Source organism: Gigantopelta aegis, chromosome 8, assembly GCF_016097555.1.
Source record: "Gigantopelta aegis isolate Gae_Host chromosome 8, Gae_host_genome, whole genome shotgun sequence".
In the NCBI taxonomy this organism is placed as follows: Eukaryota; Metazoa; Mollusca; class Gastropoda; order Neomphalida; family Peltospiridae; genus Gigantopelta; species Gigantopelta aegis.
Genome location: NC_054706.1, coordinates 32756294 through 32782559, shown reverse-complemented (window position 1 = coordinate 32782559; position 26266 = coordinate 32756294). Strand labels below are relative to the sequence as shown.

Sequence of the window (26266 nt, the reverse complement as noted above, 5' to 3'; positions counted from 1 at the left end):
CCATAATTAAATCATATATGTGTACACTATGTACTATAGATACATGTACCTAATGTAATACATAGCATGAATTAATGCAGCAACAAGTTGCATCTTAGAATATTACAGTTATTATACAAAGGACATTCTTTCAAAGCAGAATGAGACCTGTAAATTGTGTATCTGTATAAACTGCATTTTAAAGTAATCTACCGGCCTCTAAAAAACAGTGTCAGAATGACCGTATGTTTGATGTCCAATAGCCAATGATAAGATAAAAAACAGTGTTAGAATGACCATATGTTTGACGTCCAATAGCTGATGATAAGATAAAAACGGTGTCAGAATGACAATATGTTTGACATCCAATAGCCGATGATAAGATAAAAAACAGTGTCAGAATGACCATATGTTTGACGTCCAATAGCCAATGATAAGATAAAAACAGTGTCAGAATGACCGTATGTTTGACGTCCAATAGCCGATGATAAGATAAAAAACAGTGTCAGAATGACCGTATGTTTGACGTCCAATAGCCGATGATAAGATAAAAAACAGTGTCAGAATGACCCTATGTTTGACGTCCAATAGATGATAAGATAAAAAAACAGTGTCAGAATGACCATATGTTTGACGTCCAATAGCCGATGATAAGATAAAAAACAGTGTCAGAATGACCATATGTTTGACGTCCAATAGCCGATGATAAGATAAAAACAGTGTCAGAATGACCATATGCTTGACGTCCAATGGCCGATGATAAGATAAAAAACGGTGTCAGAATGACAATATGTTTGACTCCAATAGCCGATGATAAGATAAAAAACGGTGTCAGAATGACCATATGTTTGACATCCAATAGCCGATGATAAGATAAAAAAACAGTGTCAGAATGACCATATGTTTGACGTCCAATAGCCGATGATAAGATAAAAAACTGTCAGAATGACCATATGTTTGACGTCCAATAGCCGATGATAAGATAAAAACAGTGTCAGAATGACCATATGTTTGACGTCCAATAGCCGATGATAAGATAAAAACAGTGTCAGAATGACCATATGTTTGACGTCCAATAGCCGATGATAAGATAAAAAACAGTGTCAGAATGACCATATGTTTGACGTCCAGTAGCCGATGATAAGATAAAAAAGCAATGTGCTCTAGTGGTGTCGTTAAATAAAACACACTTTACTTTTAAAGCAATTTAATTCCAATTCAGTATTATTTATTTATGATATATTTATACATGTATGTGTATACATATGAAACAAAAGCATGGGAGTATGGGGACTAATGCATATTGTGTGTTATAGTAAGTTTGTTTGACTGCATGTGTAATATACTCTTCAAAAAAAGAAACGCAAAAGGGTACAAATGGGTTATAACTCCGATTTTATGTTTCCTACCGGTTCATGCTTTGTGAATATAAGGTCATTGCATGTCCCAAACACATTCCCACGGTTACATTCGATAAAACGCAGCTACTGTACAATAAAGTTCCAAAATGTGAATATTCGCAAAAACGCAGCCACGTGCAAACCATGTCACCACTGCACGTGCGTTGTCTGCACGTGCAACATGAACACCGACAGTATAAAAGTGCAGGGTGTTCGCTTGCCTGGCCTCTGTATCTGGCCGACAGTGGACATGCCACGTCTCAGTGAACCGCAGAGAAACAATGCCATCGGCCGACTAGACGCAGGCGAATCCAGAACGGCCGTTGCCAGGGCATTACATGTGTCCCCAAGCACCATCTCCAGACTGTGGGACCGTTACCAGCAACATGGATCAACACGTGACCTCCCTAGATCCGGTCGACCACGGGTCACTACCCCCGGGCAGGACCGCTACATCCGGGTACGCCACCTTCGGGAACGATTGACTACTGCCACCTCCAAGACCGTACGGAACCGCCTATAGGAATTCGTGCCAGACGTCCAGTATCTTAAAACCACAACACCGTGTCCGACTGCAGTGGTGCCAGATTCATCGACAATGGCCTCAACTGCGATTGTGGTTCAGTGACGAGTCCCAATTTCTGTTCCGACGTCATGATGGAAGATGTCGCGTGTATAGGCGTTGTGGCGAACGTTATGCGGCAAACTGCGTGCAGGAAGTGGACAGATTCGGCGGGGGTAGTGTCATGGTGTGGGCAGCCATCTCACACACTGGCAGAACTGACCTGGTCCACGTGCAGGACAACCTGAATGCACAGGGCTACATTGACCAGATCCTCCGGCCACACATCGTTCCAGTTATGGCCAACGCCAACGCAGTGTTCCAACATGACAACGCCAGGCCTCACACAGCACGTCTCACAACGGCTTTCCTACAGAACAACAACATTAATGTCCTTCCTTGGCCATCGATATCACCGGATTTGAACCCAATTGAATCTATGGGACGAGTTGGACCGACGCCTCCGACAGCGACAACCACAGCCCCAGACCCTGCCCGAGCTGGCAGCAGCCTTGCAGGCCGAGTGGGCCACCATCCCCCGGGACGTCATCCGTACTCTGGTTGCTTCAATGGGCAGGCGGTGCCAGGCAGTTGTCAACACACGCGGAGGCCACACCCGGTATTGACTCCAGATGATCTTGACCTTGGTGGTGTGTCCTATCACTTACTCACAATGGACTAGAGTGAATTGTGAACAATCCTGCAACATTTGGTAATTATCGGACTCACCATTCAATAATTAAATCAATTCTCCAAATGTTACGACAATGTGGTTTTGCGTTTCTTCTTTTGAAGAGTATATTACTGGAAAGACTCGAAATTAATCTTTTGAAGTGGGAAGCAATCTGTACTCATCAAATTTCAAGATGAAAGCAAATGTTAGCATGTGAGAAATTAGACGTATTATAAGGTGTAACTTTTTAACAGCCATGAGGAAAAGTTAAAAATGTGTTTCACTTAACTACACCCCTAAAGCACATTGATTTATTAATCAGCAGCTATTGGATGTCAAACACACTCTTAGAGGAAACACACTACATGTTTCTATTAGCAACAAGGGATCTTTTACATGCACTTTCCCCACAGACAGCACATACCACAACCTTTGATAAACCAGTTGTGGGGCACTGATTGGGATAAGAAAAACCTAATCCGTTCTTTCAGCAAGTTTCATTTTGCCATTAACAATTTTGCTGTCAATTTTGTTATTTGCACAGTTTCATTATACCAGCAACTACTACATGTATTTAATGATTTAAAATAGCATAGCAATCTCTGAAACTTACACACAGCATATTCTGAAATGACACTGGACAAAATGTTCCAGGAATATACCATAATGTAAATGTTTTTCCACTTATACTTTACATTACATGGAAGAAAGTAACTATGGGTGAGGGAATCGTAAAGTGGATAACTTGTGCCTGTTCTTTTTCTTCTTTGAGGGTGGGGCGTAGCCCAGTGGTAAAATGCTTGCTTGATGCACGGTTGGATGCTCCCACCCAGAACGAGTTTTAACAACTCAACGGGTAGGTATAAGACCACTACACCGACTTCTCTCTCACTAACCACTAACACACTGTCCTGGACAGACAGCCCATATAGCTGAAGTGTGTGCCCAGGACAACATGCTTGAACCTTAATTGGATATAAGCACGAAAATAATTTGAAATAAAATGAAATGACTGAACCCCAGCACATTGATGCGTATACTAATGTACCCTCAGATTTGCTAAATCAACACATCGTATATACTATGCTATCTGTGATTATCCCGAAACGAAATTCCCAAATGCCCATGAGACAAACTGCTATACAGACAATGTCTTACATCTTGTTCTTTCAGAAAGGGCACACACAATACGAGATAAGTGCATCGAGTGTTAAACTATCTACAGTGTACTGGACTGCTCGGTCCATGACTATACGAATAACAAACTGGTTCAGAGTCAAGATGTCTTGATCCCATAAAAATCAATCACTGTCAAGTAATGTCATGATCTTGTTTTGTTAAATATTTCTTCTTCTTTTTTTTTTAAAATGAAAGTTTCCCCTAGAAATATAGTATGCCATGGATTATTTTTCACAATTTTTTTTTCTGGGCACATATTTTTCATTACAAAAATAATTAAAAAATTACATTTGATCAATGTGCTTGTTTTAATAAATGGACAGCAAAACATTTAACGGGGATATTTTATTAATTAATAATACATATGTAAATTAAAATTCAGTACAATGTGAAGGATATTTGAGGAAGGGGGCAAACCAAATGCTCCTTAATTATTGTTATTAAAAAAAAAAATTAATGGCCTCAAATTAGTGATGTTCCAAAGATTGATTATAATCGAAAATTGATTGGTTTGACTACTGATTTGATGATCAATTATAAAATCCATAATTGAATGTGTCGGAAAATGTTAACAGTAACTGTACCCCCAGTTTAGATGCTAGAATTAATTTAAATATGTTGGGTTAGTGTTTATTTTTATGTCTACATAAATAAAAAGATATATTAAATAGTTATTAAAGTTATTAAAATGTACCATTTGTAGGGTACAGATCCCGGTGAACACGGCAATATGTTCATGACCCTTATAATTCAAATCCTTCTTATGTTCATATAATTCTAACTGATTGTGTAATCGATGATGGAATTCCAATCGATTCCCAACAATACCGTAAATGCATTTTCTAAGTAATAAATGAGGGCCCCCCATCTGAGGACGAAAATGTTAGAAGGGGGAGACCACAAAAACTTTAAAAGTGGAAGACACATGCCCTTTATCCCTAACTCAACTTTCTTTACCAGTGTACTTGATGAGCATTTATTTGGATACTCAAGATTCTAAGTGCGAGTGACAAAGAAAAGAAAAGGAAAACTATGACATATTAATTACATAGCACAACAAGCAAAGACTCACCCTTCAGGAAGTTCATTAGGATCATAGGGTATAGAAGACGGTATCACAGTCGCCTCTGTATTCTGTGGGCCCGATCCTCCCCGGTCACGGGATATGAGACTGATGACAATTTGACCCCGTACTGTCTCCGTGTCATCAGAACTCTGCCGCTGAAGGTCAAGACGCTGAACTGTAACAGATATAACGGGAACACTCAGTCTGCGTCGGTGAAACCGAATAATCGCCATCCGCTCTCTCGGGCCGACCTCCGGAATCATTTAATACTTTTAACCAACACACATATAAAATATACTTTCCACAAATTCAGAGATAAATTTTTCCGTTTTGGCCTGCTGATATTCTAAGGATCAGTAGATAACTATAGAAAAACTTATGTAAACATAATTTTATATCACGTATAATATGGTTCTTTGAATGTACACAATAACATCTTCCGATAAAAATGTACTGTTGTAAAACCATGGAATTTTGTTTTGTTAGTTCTTGTTGAGTAAGGAGAAATGTCCATCACACCACAAGCTCAGCTCAGCTTAATACATCCGCACGTAAATTTTCAACATTAATGTACACGTACTACAGACAAAAACACGAAAGCCGGAGGCACACGAAAACTTAGTTCCTCGAAGACCCAATGGTCTACTTTGTATATTCCATTCAAAGATAGAGTAACATCTACGTTGACTGTCTGAGAATAATCTAGAAGGCAAAATCATGAGAGCTGCAACATTACCAAAGATGAAAACCGTATGATTGGACTAGAGAGAGCGTTGCCCAATATAACCCAGAGTCAAGTTACAGGCTGCCCTGTCTCCCCTGTTGATGCACCTCAGACTGGGAAACGCACAGGAGCAGGCAGGTACTCACTGATGCAGTCAAACAAATTGCTCTAATGAATGGAGCTGGCACTGGTGGCCAGAAACATTCACTGCATACTATCATGAACTTCTGCAAAGGGTAGCAAGTCTATAACGACTGTGTGTAAATAACAAATGTAGGACAACATCGGCTGCAAACAGAACGGGCCTACTTGATAACACCGGCTATGTGTACAAAACAAAAGTCAATATATCATTGTTTTAAAGCTTTTGGGGTTTTCTGGGATTATGGCATAAACAGCACATGGATTAGAACCATTCATATTGATAATTACAACACATGTAAACACACAAGGAAGTACAATCCACACATGTAATTGACCAGGTCAACAACATGGCAGTGTAAATGTACATACACATGTACAATGTTACAAATCTGCATATAAGAAGCTATTTTTAGCTGCACAGAAAACTGTTAAAGGTGATTTAGCACATTTTCACTATTTCACTATATTACCGGCCTCGGTGGTGTCGTGGTTAGGCAATCAGTCTACAGGCTGGTAGGTACTGGGTTCGGATCCCAGGCGAGGCATGGGATTTTTAATCCAGATACCGACACCAAACCCTGAGTGAGTGCTCCGCAAGACTCAATAGGTAGGTGTAAACCACTTGCACCGACCAGTGATCCATAAATGGTTCAACAAAGGCAATGGTTTGTGCTATCCTGCCTGTGGGAAGCGCAAATAAAAGATCCCTTGCTGCTAATCGGAAAGAGCAGCCCATGTAGTGGCGACAGTGGGTTTCCTCTAAAAATCTGTGTGGTCCTTAACCATATGTCTGACGCCATAACTGTAAATAAAACGTGTTGAGTGCGTCTCTAAATAAAACATATCTTTCTTTCTTTCTATTTCAATATTCTTACATTTATCTGTAGTAATTAAGTGCAAATTAATCTATCCCACGCACAATCTCTGCATACATGTAATTAACTCAACAATATAAACAGTTTAATGTCCTCTCTGACTTCCTAAAAAAAACCTCAACAGGGGTTCACATAAAAAATTAATTCATACATGTATGCTATGGGGAGCTAAAAATCACTCTCCTATCCTTCTCATGGGAGTGATGGGGAGCCAGAGAGACAGCTCCCCCTAAAACAGCAAAGTTTGCACTTGCCACTGGGTAAGAGGGTGGGATGTAGCTCAGTGGTAAAGTGCTCACTTGATGCACAGTCAGTCCCCGTCGGTGGTTCCATTGGGCTATTTCTCATTCCAGCCAGTGCTCCACAACTGGTGTAACAAAGGCCGTGGTATGTGTTATCCTGTCTGTGGGATGGTGCATATAAAAGATCCCTTGTTGCTAATCGAAAAGAGTAGCCCATGAAGTGGCGACAGCGAGTTTTCTCTCTCAATATGTGTGTGGTCCATAACTATATGTCTGACGCCATATAACCGTAAATAAAATGTGTTGAGTGTGTCGTTAAATAAAACTTTTCCTTCCTTGCCACTTGGTAAGTGGCAATCACATCCAGTTGACCTACATATTTCCTCACCCACCTTAATATTAATTCTTAAAATACTGTAAATCATGAAATTATGAAACGTAGTAATAGTATTGCATTGGAACAGGTCTAGTAAATGTAACTTTAAAAAAGATCACACTGCAATCAAGAAATACTACATGCATGTTGTTTCCACTAGATTTACTCTGTTTCCACATCATTTAAACAAAATAAACAAAAGTAGTTGACATTTGTTTTGACAGTCACAAATGGGAAAGCTTGCCATGTTTTGTTAGTCAGCAGTAAATTCCTGTATCTTTTACTCAGAACATCAGATAAATTTTATGGTGCGGAGCTACATGTAAACTAATACACCTTCTTAGTGTCAGCCACAACTCACAGACTGTTTGTTTCACTTGTCCAGAATGCTTTTCTTACTTACATGATTACTTTCTACAGATACAAACAATGCTTTCATTCTAACAGGAAGGGAAAAAAAGAAAGAAATGTTTTATTTAATGACAAACTCAACACATTTTATTTACGGTTATATGGTGTCAGACATATGGTTAAGGACCACACAGATATTGAGAGAGGAAACCCGCTGTTGCCACTTCATGGGCTACCCTTTCTGATTAGCAGCAAGGGATCTTTTATATGCACCATCCAACTTGACAGGGTAGTACATACCATGGCTTTAATATACCAGTCGTGGTGCACTGGCTGGAACGAGAAATAGCCCAATGGGCCCACCAGCAGCGATCAATCCCAAACCGACCGCGCATCAAGCGGACACTTTACCATTGGGCTCCGTCCCGCCCCTCTAACAGGAAGGAAGGAATGTTTTATTTAACGACGCACTCAACACATTTTATTTACGGTTATATGGCGTCAGACATATGGTTAAGGACCACAGAGATTTTTAGAGGAAACCCGCTGTCACCACTACATGGGCTACTCTTTCCGATTAGCAGCAAGGGATCGTTTATTTGCGCTTCCCACAGGCAGGATAGCACAAACCATGGCCTTTGTTGAACCAGTTATGGATCACTGGTCGGTACAAGTGGTTTACACCTACCCATTGAGCCTTGCGGAGCACTCACTCAGGGTTTGGAGTCGGTATCTGGATTAAAAATCCCAATGCCTCGATTGGGATCCGAATCCAGTACCTACCAGCCTGATGGCCTAACCACAATGCCATCGAGGCCGGTCTATTTAGCGATGAACACAATACATTTCAATTACAGTTACATGGTGTCAATCATATGGATTATGGTTAAGGACCACACTGTTAACGAGAGAAGAAACACAATGGGCTATTCTTTCCGATTAGCAGCGAGGGAACTTGTATATGACCCATACCACAGACAGGATAGTACATTCCACAGCCTTTGTTACACCAGTTGTGGAGCACTGGCTATAATGAAAAATTGCCCAATAGGGATCGATTCCGCACTCACCGCACATTGCTTGGTTGTAATTTTTATGGGCAAAGCATTATCCGTATATTTTAAAATTAAATAGTCATGGAACTATTTCACTAAACGCTGCAATGCACCGGCCTCGGTGGCGCAGTGGTTAAGCCATCGGACTACAGGCTGGTAGGTACAGGGTTCGCAGCCCGGTACCGGCTCCAACCCAGAGCGAGTTCTTAAGGGCTCATTGGGTAGGTGTAAGGCCACTACACCCTCTTCTCTCTCACTAACGACTAACCAACTAACAACTAACCCACTGTCCTGGACAGACAGCCCAGATAGCTGAGGTATGTGCCCAGGACAGCGTGCTTGAACCTTAATTGGATATAAGCACGAAAATAAGTTCAAAATAAAAAAAAATGCAAAAAGAATTGCAACAATGATGCAATGTTGTTTAAGCACAGTAGTGTTTGTTTTGTTTAACGACACCACTAGAGCACATCGATAAATTGAATGTCAAACATTTGGTAATACTGACACGTAGTAATGAGAGGAAACCCACAATATTTTTTCCTAATGCAAAAAGAGATCTTTTAGATGCACTTTCCTACAGACAGGACTGTTGTTTAAAATAGCTTAAGACTGTTTTGTGAATTAGGCCCTTAGACTGCATTATGCAATTTTGAGACATCCCCTGTAAATCAGGAAGGAAATATTTTTATTTAATGACGCACTCAACACATTTCATTTATGGTTATAATTAAAGTTATATTGTGTCAGACATATGGTTAAGGACCACACAGATATATATAGAGAGGAAACCCGCTGTCGCCACTTCATGGGCTACTCTTTTCGATTAGCAGCAAGGGGTGTTTTATATGTACCATCCCAAAGACAGGATAGCACATACCACGGCATTTGATGTACCAGTCGTGGTGCACTGGCTGGAGCGATAAATCTGTGAATCAAGAGTAATCTGTTTACAACTCAATCAATATATTCTTTTAAGGTTTGTCTACACATGAAAGAAGGTAATGTGTAACTAATTTAAACAGCCTTTATTAGCCCTGCTGATAGCAATATTCCAGACATAAGGTGCTGTGATAATGACATGAAATCATTAGCACTTACATGAAAGATACAGATCACTAAGTGGTGGGCAAAAAGCATGTGTTAATTTCACCCAAGTAATGGATGTGTATTACCGTAGTGGAATCTATTTCCACCTGCTACCACTTGTAGTATGTTCTCAAAGATATTCATTACATTTACAACTCATATCTTTTCAAGTTCACTCTCCAGCTTAATAACTAGGCACTTTAAACTGCACATTAAGTAAAATAAACAAGTCCGTTATTAATATCTCATTCACTCAACACAAATTACACACATGTAATGTTTTTAACAGTCAAGTTAACACACACAGTGATCGTATCAAGTATCGTTCAAAGTGTTTTCAAAAAGCAGAAGTTTATGCTAATGTTGCTCAAGATTGCATAATTAATATTTTATTTCCATGCAACCAAAAAACACATGAAAGTGCACTCAAAAGATAAGCTAGGTATAAAGGTGGTGTGGGTTTAGGGGTTTTTCTTCGACCAGTAAAGCAGACTTATTCATCTGTGCAGTAGGCATAAACGTCATCAAATTTCAAAGCATTCTGGCAATAAATTATACAATGAAATCTTATCTGGCATCCATAAAATCAACTCACATAAAAACAAAAACCATAAACACACACACATACATGCCAATAAATTAAAATGAAGGTTTTAAAATCACTGCTACTGTACACATTTTTAAATCAGATACACACATAAAGCACACAACCACACCATGTTCTTTACTTCTTATCTGCAACTAGGATTGAAAAACAAGCAAACAGAAACCCTGCAAGAACAACCAATCTACTTACATCCCGTATCTTTGAGCTGATGTACAGCATTGGACATAATACGGACACATCCTAGAAATCCAGCACCCTGCTTTTTGTGGATCTTTTTGTGGTTCCACACACTGATCGTCACAGAGTCCTTGTGTCCGATGTATCTGGAACAAGGAAGGAAGGAAATGGTTTATTTAACAACAGACTCAACACATTTTATTTACGCTTATATGGCGTCGGATATATGGTTAAGAACCACACAGATATTGAGAAAGGAAACCCGCTGTCGCCACTCCATGGGCTACTCTTTTCGATTAGCAGCAAGGAATCTTTTATATGCACCAGATCCCCATAGACCAGATAGCACATATCATGGCATTTGATGTACCAGTCGTGGTGCACTGGCTGGAGCGAGAAATAGCCCAATGGGCCCACTGACGGGGATCGATCCCAAACCGACCGCTCATCAAGCAAGTGCTTTACCACTGGGCTACGTCTTGCCCTACATATCTATAACAAAGACAAACATAATTCGATAAATGAAAAGTTAAAATTTGTTTTGTTTAACGACACCATTGGAGCAAATTGATTTATTAATTATCAGCTTATGGATGTCAAACATTTGGTAATTGTGACAAAAGTATTAGAGAGGAAACCCGCTACATTTTTCCATCAGTAGCAAGGGATCTTTTACATACATTATGCCACAGACAAGATAATATATGCCACGGCCTTTGATATACCAGTCGTGGTGCACTGGCTGGAATGAGTTGATAAATGAATACAAAGTACAAAATATTAAGAATTAATTTTTTATAAAAATATACAGGTATTTTATTTTTTTAAACCAGAATTCCAAGGAATCAAATGTCTCAACTAGCATAAACTTTTTCGGTGCATTGCAATTTATAAACCTAGGATGTATAGTTTGTGAGAAACTGATCTAACGCAAAACTTTAATGTTAAACAAAGCCAGAAAGGTAATACCCAGTGCTCAACCTTAGCGGTAGCCCGGCATATTTTGGCTAATGAAAGATATCTCACTCGGACTACCAGTTGTCTAAACCTGGTAGGCCGCTGGGCTACTAAATTGTTTGGCATGTCCAGTCACTCCACAATCAAAAAGACGTTAATTCACCAGTGTCTGAAATTCCACCTTTCACATGCACGCTCTCTAGCTCTTCCCACAGTTGGCGATTGTGCATTATGATTTAGTGAAATAAAGGAGTATATTTGCCAGTGGTAGGATTTTTTTTTATTTATAACATAGCTGACTAATACAAATAATTTGATTTAATTCAGAGGCCATATATACAGGGTTCGTATGGGTAATGGAAATCCTTGAGAGTAATGGAATTTTCATTTGGTTATCTATTTGTATACATTTATGACAATCAACAATACAGCCCGTTGTTTTGATGCCTACTTATAACTAACGTCTTGTATGATCAAGACTATTTGCTGACAGCTGAAGTCTAAACTAAACCATAACTGAATCACAGCTTATATCTTTCTAGGCTACCTATGCAAATTGTCAGTTTATTGTTTCCAAATTTAATATCTATTATCATGTTAAAGAAATGTATAAATTGACAAATATTTTCAATGTTAAAAATATTAATCTTTCTTACAAATTAGTTTTAATTAAATCTCTCTCATCGTATACTATAGCTTTGCACGATCACCTTGCTCAAAATGACATTTGACCGTGTCACGTGATAACACAAACACACATACGGCTATCTCCTGGCTTGGATAATTGGCATCATTTACAAGTTTATTTTCATCAATAAAAACTGCTATTGTTTTTGGAATAAAGGCAAGTTTTGTTAAGATTCTTCAATATGACACCTTTAGAAGATAGTTACAGCCATTTTAAGTATTAAAATATGTGATATCGATCTTCAGAATCGTACGATTAGCAGACAGTTCTACATGTAAAAACGGTTTCAGTAATATTTTGTAAGCCTTCTTTACGAAATTAGGCCTATTTTTTTTTTTTTTAATAATAATAATAAAAACTATTGTGTTTCTAGAATCGTACTGAACAAGTTACTGTTGGTAGAATACATGTAGGTCGATATTTTGGCGGTGGTTGTTGCATTTTTACCCATCTTTGAGGCAATCCTTAAAAATATTTTGTTTTGTTCATCATTTCCGACTAGTAGCTTCAAATGTAGGTAGGGATTTTTTTTAAATATTTTTTATTCACACATTTTGTCAAGAATAAAATAAATCATTTGCATAGAATGCGACACCAGAGACATTTTATTCTGTCACATATTAATGTCGTAGTTTTGAATATTTCTGGATATCACTTCTTTTTTTAATCAGGTTTTAACTCTACCCAAAGATAAATAATCAGTGATAAAAAAAAGTAGAATTTTTCATGTATATTTAAAAAAATCTACTTATCTGCTATTTAATGATAAATTAGCAATACCCCAGATTCTTTTTAATGATTCAAACAAAACACTTTATTGTTCATTAAGGGCTATAATGTAGTTTTTCATTAGTGCATATTTCACAGTATATTGCTCATGATTTAAAAAAAATACCCTAAAACAACATGTTTAAATACAAATAAATTATTTTACTTTCTCTCTTTTTAAAAAATGTTTTAAAGTTATGGGGCTACCAATTTTTATCGAGGACTACTAGATTTTATAGCCCGATAGCCCGGTGGGCTACCATTGAAAAAACTTAAGGTCAAGGCCTGATATACCTACATCTCACATTTTTACTTGATAAAGCCCTAAAAGGTGACCCAAAACGTGTCTTAATTTCTTCTTTTAAGAGGAAATGCTGTGCATGACATGATCACACTTGAATAAAACATGGAATAATGGCTATACAAACATTGTGACTTGTGTGACCTTTATGTTGAAATATTGCTGATGCTGAATGAAACAAGAATTCTCAGAATTACATAAATTTTATAAGATACTTGAAATGAATATCCATAAGTGCAACTATAAACCAAGTTTCACATTACACTGTTTACAGTAAAACATTTTGTAAACAGCCACACCTTTACATGTAGCTCACTCAAGTGTTGAAAATACTTTTCATATTATCAGGGTGGGACGTAAAGCGCTTGATGTGCAGTATATCAAAGGCCATGGTATGTACTGCTCTGTCTGTGGGATGGTGCATATAAAAGGACCGTTGCTGCTAATCGAAAAGAGTAGTTCATTAAGTGGTGACAGCGGGTTTCCTCTCAATATCTGTGTGGTCCATAACCACATGTCTTATGCCATATAACCGAAAATAAAATGGGTTGAGTGCGTCTTTCTTTTTTCATATTATCTCACTAACAAAATAACACAGTAAAAGAAAGAAAGAAAGAAATGTTTTATTTAACGACGCACTCAACACATTTTATTTACGGTTATATGGCGTCAGACATATGGTTAAGGACCACACAGATTTTGAGAGGAAACCCGCTGTCGCCACTACATGGACTACTCTTCCGATTAGCAGCAAGGGATCTTTTATTTGCACTTCCCACAGGCAGGATAGCACAAACCATGGCCTTTGTTGAACCAGTTATGGATCACTGGTCGGTTCAAGTGGTTTACACCTACCCATTGAGCCTTGCGGAGCACTCACTCAGGGTTTGGAGTCGGTATCTGGATTAAAAATTACATGCCTCGACTGGGATCCGAACCCAGTACCTACCAGCCTGTAGACCGATGGCCTGACATGACGCCACCGAGGCTAAACACACAGTAAGACAATATCTTATATTATTGGATAATTTAATGTTTACGGACTAATGACTTTGTTGGTACTAAATATGACATCATCATGATGTGACAAACCGTTATACCTTGGAACCACCGATGGATTTTTTGGTTAGTAACAATTCTTTTGTTTTTTTTAACTGAATAATTATAACTTGATTTTTAAGAATTGTTTCAAGGTGAACAAAACTAAAATATACAGTATTACTACAAATAACTTTAAAATGATGTATAAATAAAACAAAGAACTTATTATGACAAAGATTAACAACAAAACCAAAAAACCTCCCATTTATCAGAATAATAAATTCAATAAATTAACTTTCTTTCAGTAATAAAATTCAGCATATGGCCTCAACATAAAAAAAGCAGATGTATACTAGATGCAGTAAAACACTGTTTAAAAACTTTATTTAGTTAAATAATGGCCAACAGTAGTTTGTAGTACAGTACAGTAGTAGCATTTGTAGCACAGTATAATGTAGTACAGTAGTAGCAATGAGATTTTGTATGTACCAGGGTATAGCCAGCAATCATGAATTGACAATAAGCTAGACACCATTGAACACATGTACATGTACCTTCTAGCACTTTATTATAAACTATCAGTACATGTATACATAGGATCCACCAATATATAATGGAAACAGAATAGTAAATTTCTGAAACTCTAAAGCTTGTGTTATAGACAAGTGTTCATACCATTCCTAGAATTATAATAAATTCCACAACCATCAGATAACACTACCCATGATTGGAATAAGACCTGCTTGACATGCATACATGTATGCTGATAAGAATTTCATCCTAAAGGTAATATTCACCAATATACCTGGGAAGAATCTGACCACCGGGCACTTCTGGGCAGTAACACTAGTACAGTCAAATGTGGATACACAATTTATCCACAATTTACTTTTATGCTTAGTGAATTTTTTAAAAATTCATTTGTACATGTAAATCTGAAGACATAAATCTGAAAATGTCTCACAATTAAAAGAACTATTTATATTAAGCCAATAAAAGATAACAATAATGGTACCTTGAACTTGACCATTATTATGAAATGTTATTTGTATGTTTAAATTCTCAGAAAAAGTTTTTGTCAGGTTTTTTTTTTTTTTTTTTTTTTTTAAATGGTGAGTGAGTGGGTGGATAAGCATACATATAAAGGTAACATTGCTTAAATTAAGAATTGTATTAATTATCGTTTCCATTATCAAAACAAATATGTAACACTAGGAATGAAATCTATTTAGAGCATATTTCTTTATTTTGACAGTTACTACAACATGTAGTAATTACAGGTACACTGTGGATCACTCTTTCTGGGATATTTTGTATATACATGATATTATGAACTCTTCCACAGAAACAACAGCCCATGACCCTTGACAATGCTTCACCAGTTGCAGTTAAGTCATACCTGTAGGTGTTTTGTCTTGTGAATCCCACCTTGCTCAGGGAGGAGCCCATTCCTGCTGGGGAAACCTGGCACCAATACACCTTTGGCAAATTGTGTTATTACATGTGGTATTCTGACATTTGAAGAAACTCAACATAGGCAAGATGCGAGTCAAACCAGCCCACATCAAAAGTCGACCCTGGTGCCGTAAACAACACAGGCCAATACGTAACCTTTGAGGCCCTCTTGGGAAAACAGAGTGAGTAAAGTAAAGAGCAAGTTTCAAAGTTAAAAGAGCCGAGTCAAGTCAAACCACGAGCTGCACATCACTATTGTTGATTAGGCTTACACTTAGCTAATTTTACACTTCAGGTTCGCTGAACTATCACAACAAATCAGAGTTCACCTTGTCGATTGCCAAATTAGCCAATTGCTAATTTGTTAAATACCAAGTGGCTACAATATTTTGGCTAATATATTTTTCTTTAAATTAGGCACTTTTGAATAATACTATAGTCAATGTGTAAAAATTGGATTAATTTGATTATTTTATTTGGTTTAGTGTAAGACATGCACACACACGCACACATACTAGCCCTCTAAAAATTATGACACCAAGTTTGTCCGGTGTTTGCATAAAAAAATGTCATTTGCAGATTAAATTTAGGACATCATATACAAGGTTGTAATAGGTTACTAGGGCTTCAAGATGGATGCCAAAAATTAATAGCAATGTGACAAATTTGATCAGAAAATATGGAGCAAAATTCAAATAACATTTAGCTGAACAACTGACCTATTTTTAAAAATAGCTACACACCGACAAATGACGCACAGATTTCGGATTAGCTTTTTGGCTAACTGCTAATGGCATACATGTATCATTGTCAAATCCAACTTGAAATCAAATTTGACGATTTTGCATTGGTGAATGGCAGCTTAAACAATGGGTTACACAAAACGAAAAGAATTGTATGTATATGTACTATTTATGGCACAACCCATAAATCATGAATACAAATATTATTATCCACATAGTTTCAGGAGTTGAAATTTAATTTTTTTTACCACTATCCCAAAGGAATAGTGAATTTAAAAAAATACTATTCCATCTAAAAATGTACTATCCCTTCAATTATTAATGTACCACTAGTTTTCCTGACTGTGCTACGTCGCCCTGTACAACATTGCGTAACAAACAGTTGTTTATATACCAGTCTATGCATTACTGTGTACTAGCTGGAATTACAAACGAACTCACTGTAAACATTAGTCTCGATCAAAAAGACATTTATTTTGTACCGAGAAGTGCACGAGAAAAGGTCTTAGTAGCACGAGGATTTGTTCTGCAGAAAAATGTAGTTGAAGAAAAAGCGTAAGCGGAATAGTTGCAGGCGATTTTCGGTATTCCGTGCTTTATTTTCACTTTCATGACGGAATATTGGAAGAATTGTTTTACTATTCCGTTTTGAAATTTACTATTTGCAGAATAGCGTAAAATTTGACCCCTGAGTTTAAGAGGGAAATATAACCAGTATGACACATGTGTCATAAAGATTTCATGTGACCAACAAATGAGGTCATTTTGGGAAGCGATGTCGTAACATAATACAAGAATCCTTACACTTGTTTCATAAAATCAGTACGAAACAAAAGCTCATATAATAATTTCTATTTAATCTTCAGAAGTTTGTTTGTGTTACATAAAAACAGTGGCAATTTGTAAAGTATTTTCTCCTAGCACTGCATCAGCAATTGTTTTAAAAGCTGAAGAATGGATGTTCTAACGATTCATGCAATTCCACGGAACAGGTTCCCATCATGCATGGATTGATATCATATAAACATTTATTTCACTTGCTGTACAGTTATGGATGCCTGCCTGAGCTTTCAAAACAAGACATACATGATATAGTTTTGTAGGATAATGTCAAATGTACAAGTATTTATCACCTGTAGTCCTGTATAAGTATGCTTCATGGGTTTGGGGTGACCATTTGCTGGAGAACCAGTCTACATGTACTCATAATTACTATATACCAACATGACGGCAACATGAGTGTACATGTATATCAACACGCAAACAGGTTACTCGGTGCAATGCTAAAGCTGACCGGATGTGTGGTACAACTGCCAAGTACAAGTACGGATGTACATTGTTCACATTCTCTACCCACACAATATTTCCATAGCTCCATGTTTTATAGACAATCCATATGCATGTACTTTCTTATTGACTAAATTCCATAACAGATTTAAGGTTTTTCCATGCCTTTTTTTTCTTATTTTCTTTCTTTTAAGGATTGCTCTGAAAAATCCATCTTCTTTTTTTAAAAATATTAAATTGGAGGTCTCGTCTGTTAATCTGACAATACCGTTTCTTCTTTAGGTAACTAAGTAGAGAGCACACATTCTGAATGTATATCCAGAGGCATGCCAAGCCCGTGGTGGGGGGGGATATGAAAAATTTGTTCGTCTTGAGCAGGGGGGGTTTCGACCCCCAACCCCCCACCCCCCTGCGCACGCACCTGATATCATCAATGTTCTACATATAGGTCAAATGAAACGTCTTCTGGGTCAGAATAATTTAATTTCAATTAAACATGTAATATATTGAAATAAGGGGTACAAAGAGAAAATATAGCCAGTGAAAAGGTTAAATATATTAAAACATTATTCATTAAAATTTGAAGATCTAACATAAGGTATTTTCAACTGTCAGAAAGCAAACAAATAATCCAGGTACAAATATACTGGCATATAAAACAAGAGTACCATTGATGTACATGATAAGCACGTCAAAAGTGACCTAGTTATGGCACACAATACTACCATCTCAAGTTGTACATGCGTGCAAAGTTTGATGATCCCATATGAATAAGGAAGATGTGGCCCGAAAAAGGATTTAATGTACAGTAATGCGTGAAAAGCAAGTCACAGTGATCTAGTTATGGTACGTAACAGACTACCATTCCAAGTTGTACTTGCATGCAAGGTTTGACAATCCTATATGAATTGATAAGGATGATATAGCCCGGACAAGGACTTCCTTTAATGTGCAGTAATGTGTGAAAAGTTGGTTGCTGTGATACATGACACACCGCCATCAAAAGTTGTACTTGCACACTAGGTTGGAAAATCATATATGAATTGATAAGAAAAATATGCTTCAGAAACGAGAAGTTTACACCCCAACAGACAAAGTTTTATTTTTTTATTTTTGTTTAAAACAACACTAGAGCCAATTGATTCATTAATCTTCGGCTATTAGATATCAACCATTTGGTAATTTTGACTTAGTCTTAGAAAGGAAACCCACTACATTTTTCCATTAGTAGCAGGGGATCTTTCACACGCACCACCCCCAGATAGAATAGCACATACCACAGCCTTTAATATAGCAGTCGTAGTGCACTGGCTAGAACAAGAGCATGGATGGATGGACAATGCCATACCATAATACTCCTGTGAAGGAAGGAAGGAAAATGTTTTATTTAATGACACGCAACACATTTTATTTACGGTTATATGGTGTCAGACATATGGTTAAGGACCACACAGATATTGAGAGAGGAAACCCGCTGTCGACACTTCATGGGCTACTCTTTTTGATTAGCAGTAAGGGATCTTTTATATGCACCATCCCACAGACAGGATAGTATATACCACAGTCTTTCTTACACCAGTTGTGGACCACTGGCTGGAATGAAAAATAGCCCAATGGGTCCACCGACAGGGATCGATCCTAGACTGACCGCTCATCAAGCGAATGTTTTACCACTGGGCTACATCCCACCCCACACCTGTTATAGACGTGCATAAAAAAAAAAAAAAAGACTACAAGTTCTTAGGCATATTCCATTGCATTAATTCTACTACATTCAATGTGACTTACAAGTCGTAGTGCTGGTTCCATTTTGGATCAAGAGTGTTCTTGCAAGTGTCTGTGGAATGACATTGTCCTGAACCATCAACACTAATCTTCGCAAAAGGATCTGGAAGTCCTACAAAACATGAAAAAAACCCACCTTTGACACAATTGCATAGCTAAGCATATTTGTTACCATTCATTAGACCTCGGTTAATAATCAACAGATGATGTTCATGAATGCAGTATCGAAACCTGGAACAGTGATCACTTGATAAGCACATTTCCTCTATTTTCTCCTTATCAACTCTTTTAAAAATTATTATGAGAAATATATTTTAGGAGACTGGTCTAGTACTTGAAAAGGTCATAATTTTTCCTAAGACATTGTACTACATTTGCCATACTTTACTTTTACATGTATGTAATATTTTTATTTGGTTAACTACATTTTGGAATTTTTTTATTTATATGTCAGGGAAAAAACCCTATATGATCATGATCAATATTAAATTCAAACCTTGCATGGCTAGCTCTGCCACTCGCCAAATTCGCCAATTGCGAATTTCAGGAACAATTGGCAAATTTAATTTTGATTTTGCAAAAATATTTCATGTAATAATTGGTATTTTGTTGAAAAATAACAGTGAATTTTGCATATTTCAAAATAATTTGGCGAATTATTTTGCTCACACAGAGCTAGCCTTGCCTTGTCTAAGATGTAAATGTAAAAAAAAAAATATATATATATACTCACTGAAGAAATCCTTCTTGCCCAGATTTTTTGCACACAATACTGAAAGACAAAAAGCATAAAATGAAGATAATATTCAGACTACATTTAAGAATTTCTGTGCAGTGTGCTTTACACACATGCATGTTTAAAGGCTACATTAATTACAAAATTATTTCTAGGTTTACATTTATTAGTTAATTACTAAATTAATACATCTGTTATAACTACCGGTAATGTATAGATCTGTTATAACTGATGGGCTCTCAATTGATTAAACTTAAACTTATTGTAATTTACACAAAACCGTATATAACAGTTTATATATTCAAGTCGGCATCAATATTAATATTACCACACATTTTTAATAATAATAATAATAATAATAAAATTCTTTATTTTCAGAGGGTAAACACATTCAGTACAAGGTGACTGGTCTCCCATGAGGCCCTCTCTAATCTATACATGATATTATACATACATACATTAAAAAAAACACAAAAAAACATGAACATACATGTAATATGTATAGCATGAGGAACAATAGCACATATTATGAATATATAAATCAATTTGTTAAGAAACTTGAGTCAGTGATAACTCGATACATCATAATTATTTTAACAAACACAAAATCAACAACAAAGGTATATCTTAAAATTGATTATTATTTGAATAGTGCTTAAAATAACTGGATTTGAATGAGGCGAGGGATTGAGAATATTTTATCTTTGAAGGTAGTGCGTTCCACAGTTTAGCTCCCCTGCATGAAAAACTATGGCGATAAAATTCTGTTCTTGGTTATGGTGCAATGGCTACAGTGAAAAACAGCCCAATGGGCCCACTGACTTCAGGGATCTCACTGACCCTCGAAAAGTGTCTTTTGAAGAATGGGAACTTGGACAGGACTTAGTTTTAACTTAAAATCCTATTATGGGACTCCCCAAATTTCACAAGAAAGCTCAAATGACCCCCAATGGAGAAAGGCCAGTGAGAATCCTGGACTTTAAACTACAATGCTGCATTTTACTAAGGGGGTTGCAATGCTTATTTTAAGACACAACATTGAAATAGTTTGATAAAATCATTTTATGCTCAATATATACACTGATGCTTCAAATTACACAAGTACATGTATGAACAGGACAAAGCCTTAGAACTAAACAATAAATCAACAAGTGATCCAAGGGAGACAATTCATGGATAGTACCACTGAACACAAAATACATGTCTATATCAAGTTTCACTCCTTTTGTTAACATTAAAGTTATTCCTTATTCACCCTTTGTATCTATAACATTCCTTTTCCTAGAAACCTAAGAATGACTATGAGCAAATGATGCCCAATGACAAATCTCTTTGCAGTTGATAGTGGGCTTTTAAAGGTACAGGTATATGTATATATTGAATCAAGGCTTGCAATTCATTTTACTGAGTGAGAAACAATGTTTGCTTGTCAGATGTTAATAGAGAAGCAAATGCTTGAAATTGAGAAGCAAGTCTACATGTAGATCATAGGTTTTAAACCTTATATATATATATATATATATATATAGTAAATAAACAATTAATGTCTCTTTTCACCCATTTCATCACTGTTGACTTAAACATATCAAAAAATAGTTATAGCCCACTGGGATTTGTACTTGCCACCATGAAAATGCTAAACCCTTGATTATCCACTCCTCCGATTTCGTAATCTATGTTTATTTTATTTAGCCGTGTTATTGATCTGTTGTTTTTAGATATTTGCAGAACAGCGGGAAATATGAATTGGGGAATGTACTGTATACAGTGTACGGTATGTCAACTGACGTGACGTCAGGTGAGTTATCTTGCCTGCAGTAGTCCGAAGGTTAAAATTTGTCAAAATACATGAAATGCTGTGTCCAACTTCAAAAGATGTCAAGTCCATAACTAACCAGTAGAGGCACTTATGCATTGTGCAACAAATGTTTGAGAAAGTCACTTAGGCCTCAACGAAGCTTTGGCTATTGCCCTGTATATTACAGTAACAGAGTTGATATTTTCACTAGCTCAGACCCAAAATTCATTAGCCAGGACCAATGGCTAGTGCAGGGCTTGCACTGTTGGTAGAAAATTAGCCATTGGCCAATTTTAATAAAAAGTTACCAATAAAATCTACATATGCTAAAATTTTGGCTAAAGACATTTCTTCTTTTTTTCATGGCAAGTGACAACTTCAAAACTAAATTTTTGTAATGGTACAGTTTGCAGTAAATCTATAAATATAGGCTAATCTCACTACACCTCTATGAGCAATGCGCAAATAAAAATGTCAACAGAAATGTTTTTAATATTAAATTTTGTAAATTATATAAATATGTCAAAATAACAAAAAATAGCTTTGATTTTTAAAACAATGACTTCTATTTATGGATAATGTCATGTAAACTACTGGTGTTTCTGTGAGATAGGCTAATGTTGATTACATCCAAGTCAAGTTCATGGTCAATGAGTCACGTCTGACAATACACATGTCAATTGTTATTGCATGTGTTTAAATGGTCTAAAAAAACTAAACAATTATAATTATTTTACAGTACAGTGAAAACTCTCAAAACAGGACCCTCTGTAAACAGAAATTCCCACCCCCCCAAACTGGACATTTTTCACGGTCCTTTTTTAAAAATCAGTACAAAACTTAACCTCTCTAAAACGGAAACCTCTTAACACCGGACATTTTACTTGGTCCTGAGGGTGTCCGGTTTAGAGGGGTTTCACTATACCACAAAGAAGTAAATTAATGCTGTGGTATTTAATAGTGTATTGTATCAGGTAAGTTTGTCAAAACTTAAGATTATCCAGATCAGTGCACAGCAGCAATAGATCCAATTAATTATATTAACATCTTTGATGTAATATCCATTAAATATATATATACAGTGTTCGAGTTTACACATTTTGGGCAGTATCCCATTTGGATACTAACATTTCAAAATCTGGTATCCCACCTGAGAATTTAGTATCCCACTTAAATGAAATTCATAAATAACATCGTACCAAACTTGGACAACACTGTTACATAACTTCACCAGTAAATGACGACTTTCATTGTTTCAGCGAAAAATAAAAACACAGGATTAAAAAAATCAACAACATTATATGGTATCCTGGTGGGATACTGGGTTATTGAAGTGTGGTATCCAAAATTAAATTCTGGTATCCCCGGGATATAATCTCGAACACTGATATATAGATATATATGTAGTTGATGTCGAAAACAAAAGAACATTTATTTCTATGCTAAATGGATTTGTGAACCAGGGCTCGAAATAAGATGTTAAACATGGCCTGCAGGCATCGAAATAAGCATTGTGTCTGCAGGGCTTCTAGATTATGGTAGCCCCACTCCCATGGCTAGTGATATTCAGTGTCGGACTAGTAAATAACTATTATTGCCATGCCAGATGGCTAGTGAAAAAAAGAAGTCAAATGTTGCAGTTAAGTCGATTTTGTAAATATGAATGCCCTGTCCACACCCCAACACCCAGTGTTAGTGTTTTTTAAGCTCTGTCTCCCCCTTTAGTTGAACTTCACGAGTTGTTTCCACTTCCGATTATTCCGATAAAAGTTGGGTGCACCTCGAACTTTGACCCAGCCGGAAGTTATTTGGTTTAGTACTACCAACAAGAGACCAGCATCACCATTCAAGTTGAAATTAATACATCTAACCAACCTTTTTTTAGTACAAAATATTGAGGGTAAAATAGGGGGTCAGCCAATCTGCAGGGTTGGCTAATACACAAAATTTTATATACATTAACCATGATTTAAAAACAATTACATGGGTTTTTTAATGTATACACATACATGTGCCTTTCTGTTTGTATGGGAGGAGGGCCGAGGCTTGCGTCCCCCTTTAATTTTCACCCAGTGAGAACAGGGAGTAGTGACGATGTATTACACGCTATCTATTAAAATGAATACTCACGAGTTACAGTATAATGTATCATAAAAATGTGGTTATATATGTTAATATTTATTACGTACAAAGACAAATAGTTTGTCACCTCCCCTTATTGATATATATGTTAACCCTTCCCCTATATATCAATAGCAATATGGGGAGGGCTAGACAGGACTCGAGCTACAAGACAAAATGTTGGTGCCACAGTGGGAAGTTTCGCCTGTTCTCCCTAACATTGGGGGGGGGGGGGGAGGCATATGGAACTACTTGCCCTCCTGTAGTGAACAAATGTGTACGTTAAATCTGTATGTGTAAATAACTGGCACAAGCTACTGTATATTATGTAATCAGTTTTGTATGTGATGTTTAAATATGTTGACCAGGGATGTCACTGACCCTCGAAATGTGTCTTTTGAAGCATGAAACTTGGACACGACTCTTATTTTTTTAGTTTTAACTTAAAATCCTATTATGAGACTCCCCAAATTTCACAAGAAAGCTTAAATGACCCCCAATGGAGAAATTCCAGTGAGAACCCTGAATGTTCTATGGATCACTGATCTGAAATAAAAATCTATCATTATTATTATTATAACTCTTACCCTACAGGCATTTGACATCAATGTAAATTTATACCTGGCTTGTCACTTGAAAGAAATTATCAATATACTATATAGTGTTTACCGTAATATTGAATAAACATAAAGATAAAAATATATAAATATTTTTAAAAATACATATATGAAGTGCTGGATTGTGTAAAAAAAAAAAACCCAACAAGAATGTATCAATCTCTATAGATCCAATTTCTTATTAGACTTATAGATGCATAAAATACAAATTTAAATTTCAAACGTGAAAATGAAATGACAAGCCAAGAGCTTCCATCAATAAAAGTGACAGACCGATTTTGAAATGAATCGACGTCAGTTCAGATATGGCGGAAGCTAACTTTTAGGGAAATAAACGTAAACAAACACCATACACAACACAACGGCATTTAGCCAGTTTCAGAATAAATAGATCCCAAAACTAATCATATACCGTACTGGAAGGCCTCTATATCGCTCAGCGAGTTTGGACATGGCCGCCATGTTGTTCAATATGAAGTTCATAACTCGATAAGAATGAGAAATTTCTCAGTCTAGTATTTTTGTGTTATTTTTCGTTCTTACCTGTTAATCGTATTTTCATGGGACCATTTCTTCGTGGCCCCTCACTAGCCATTATTTGCTAAAAAGTTATATTTTAACATCCTCTTTGTATAGTAAACATTGAACTCCACTTCTATTGACTTCCATAAACCTGTGAACTGAACAATCTTTCCGTATGCAAATGAGAAGCGATGGGGCCGGTCACTTCCGGTAAACCAGACAAAGTGTCTGTGACGTCACCCGTCACTTCTGGCAGTGTAATATCACGGTTATGTCACACCTTAAATTAACGGGTTTTTCCCACAAAGTTAAGTTAAATTAATATCAAAACGATATACGTGTATATTAAATGATATAATCTTAATCACCGAATTACAGAAACTATCTGTTAGAAATGTCAGTAGTATGAAGCATTAGCATAATTAGGGTTCAAATATTAGACGCCTTTGGCCGTCGCAAAGTTGTTGTTTTTGAATGAATGAATGTTTGACAATACCACAGCACAAAGAAAACATAGGCTATTGGAAGTCATGTAATTGTTTTTATTTACTAACGCACAAAGAAAACATAGGCTATTGGAAATCATATAATTGTTTTTAGTTATTAATGCGCAATGAGTAATCGGCTGTTGGATGTCATATAATTGTTTTAGTTATTAATGCACACAATACATAGGCTATTGGATGTTATATAATTGTTTTTAGTTATTAATGCACAAAGAACACATCGGCTATTGGAGGTTATATAATTTTTGTTTAGTTATTATAGCTGCTGTCCCTGAAATATATTTATTATTTAAGCATCTAGAATAGATGATTCAGTTCTGTTTGATACATAAAAGGTCCACCACATCGCTATAGTTTTGCAATGCTTGCTCATCTACATTATTTAGGTCAATTACAAACGCAATGGACAGCTTTGTTTTTCTTCATTTAGTAGAACTAGGAC

General features: G+C 36.5%; 1 protein-coding gene across 1 annotated transcript in view; it reads right to left on the bottom strand.

The window, feature by feature from the left end:
- Positions 1-25474, bottom strand: part of LOC121378547 (E3 ubiquitin-protein ligase SMURF2-like) — a 64263-nt gene extending 38789 nt beyond the window's left edge. Inside the window, exons 1-5 of the mRNA XM_041506767.1 lie at positions 25340-25474; positions 20258-20296; positions 19528-19636; positions 10512-10645; positions 4866-5034 (exon numbers count right to left, since the gene is read on the bottom strand). Of these exons, the coding sequence (XP_041362701.1) occupies positions 4866-5034; positions 10512-10645; positions 19528-19636; positions 20258-20296; positions 25340-25391 (503 nt within the window). The 5' untranslated portion in view covers positions 25392-25474. The remainder of the gene's footprint in view (positions 1-4865; positions 5035-10511; positions 10646-19527; positions 19637-20257; positions 20297-25339) is intronic.
- Between the last annotated feature and the right edge of the window lie 792 nt (positions 25475-26266).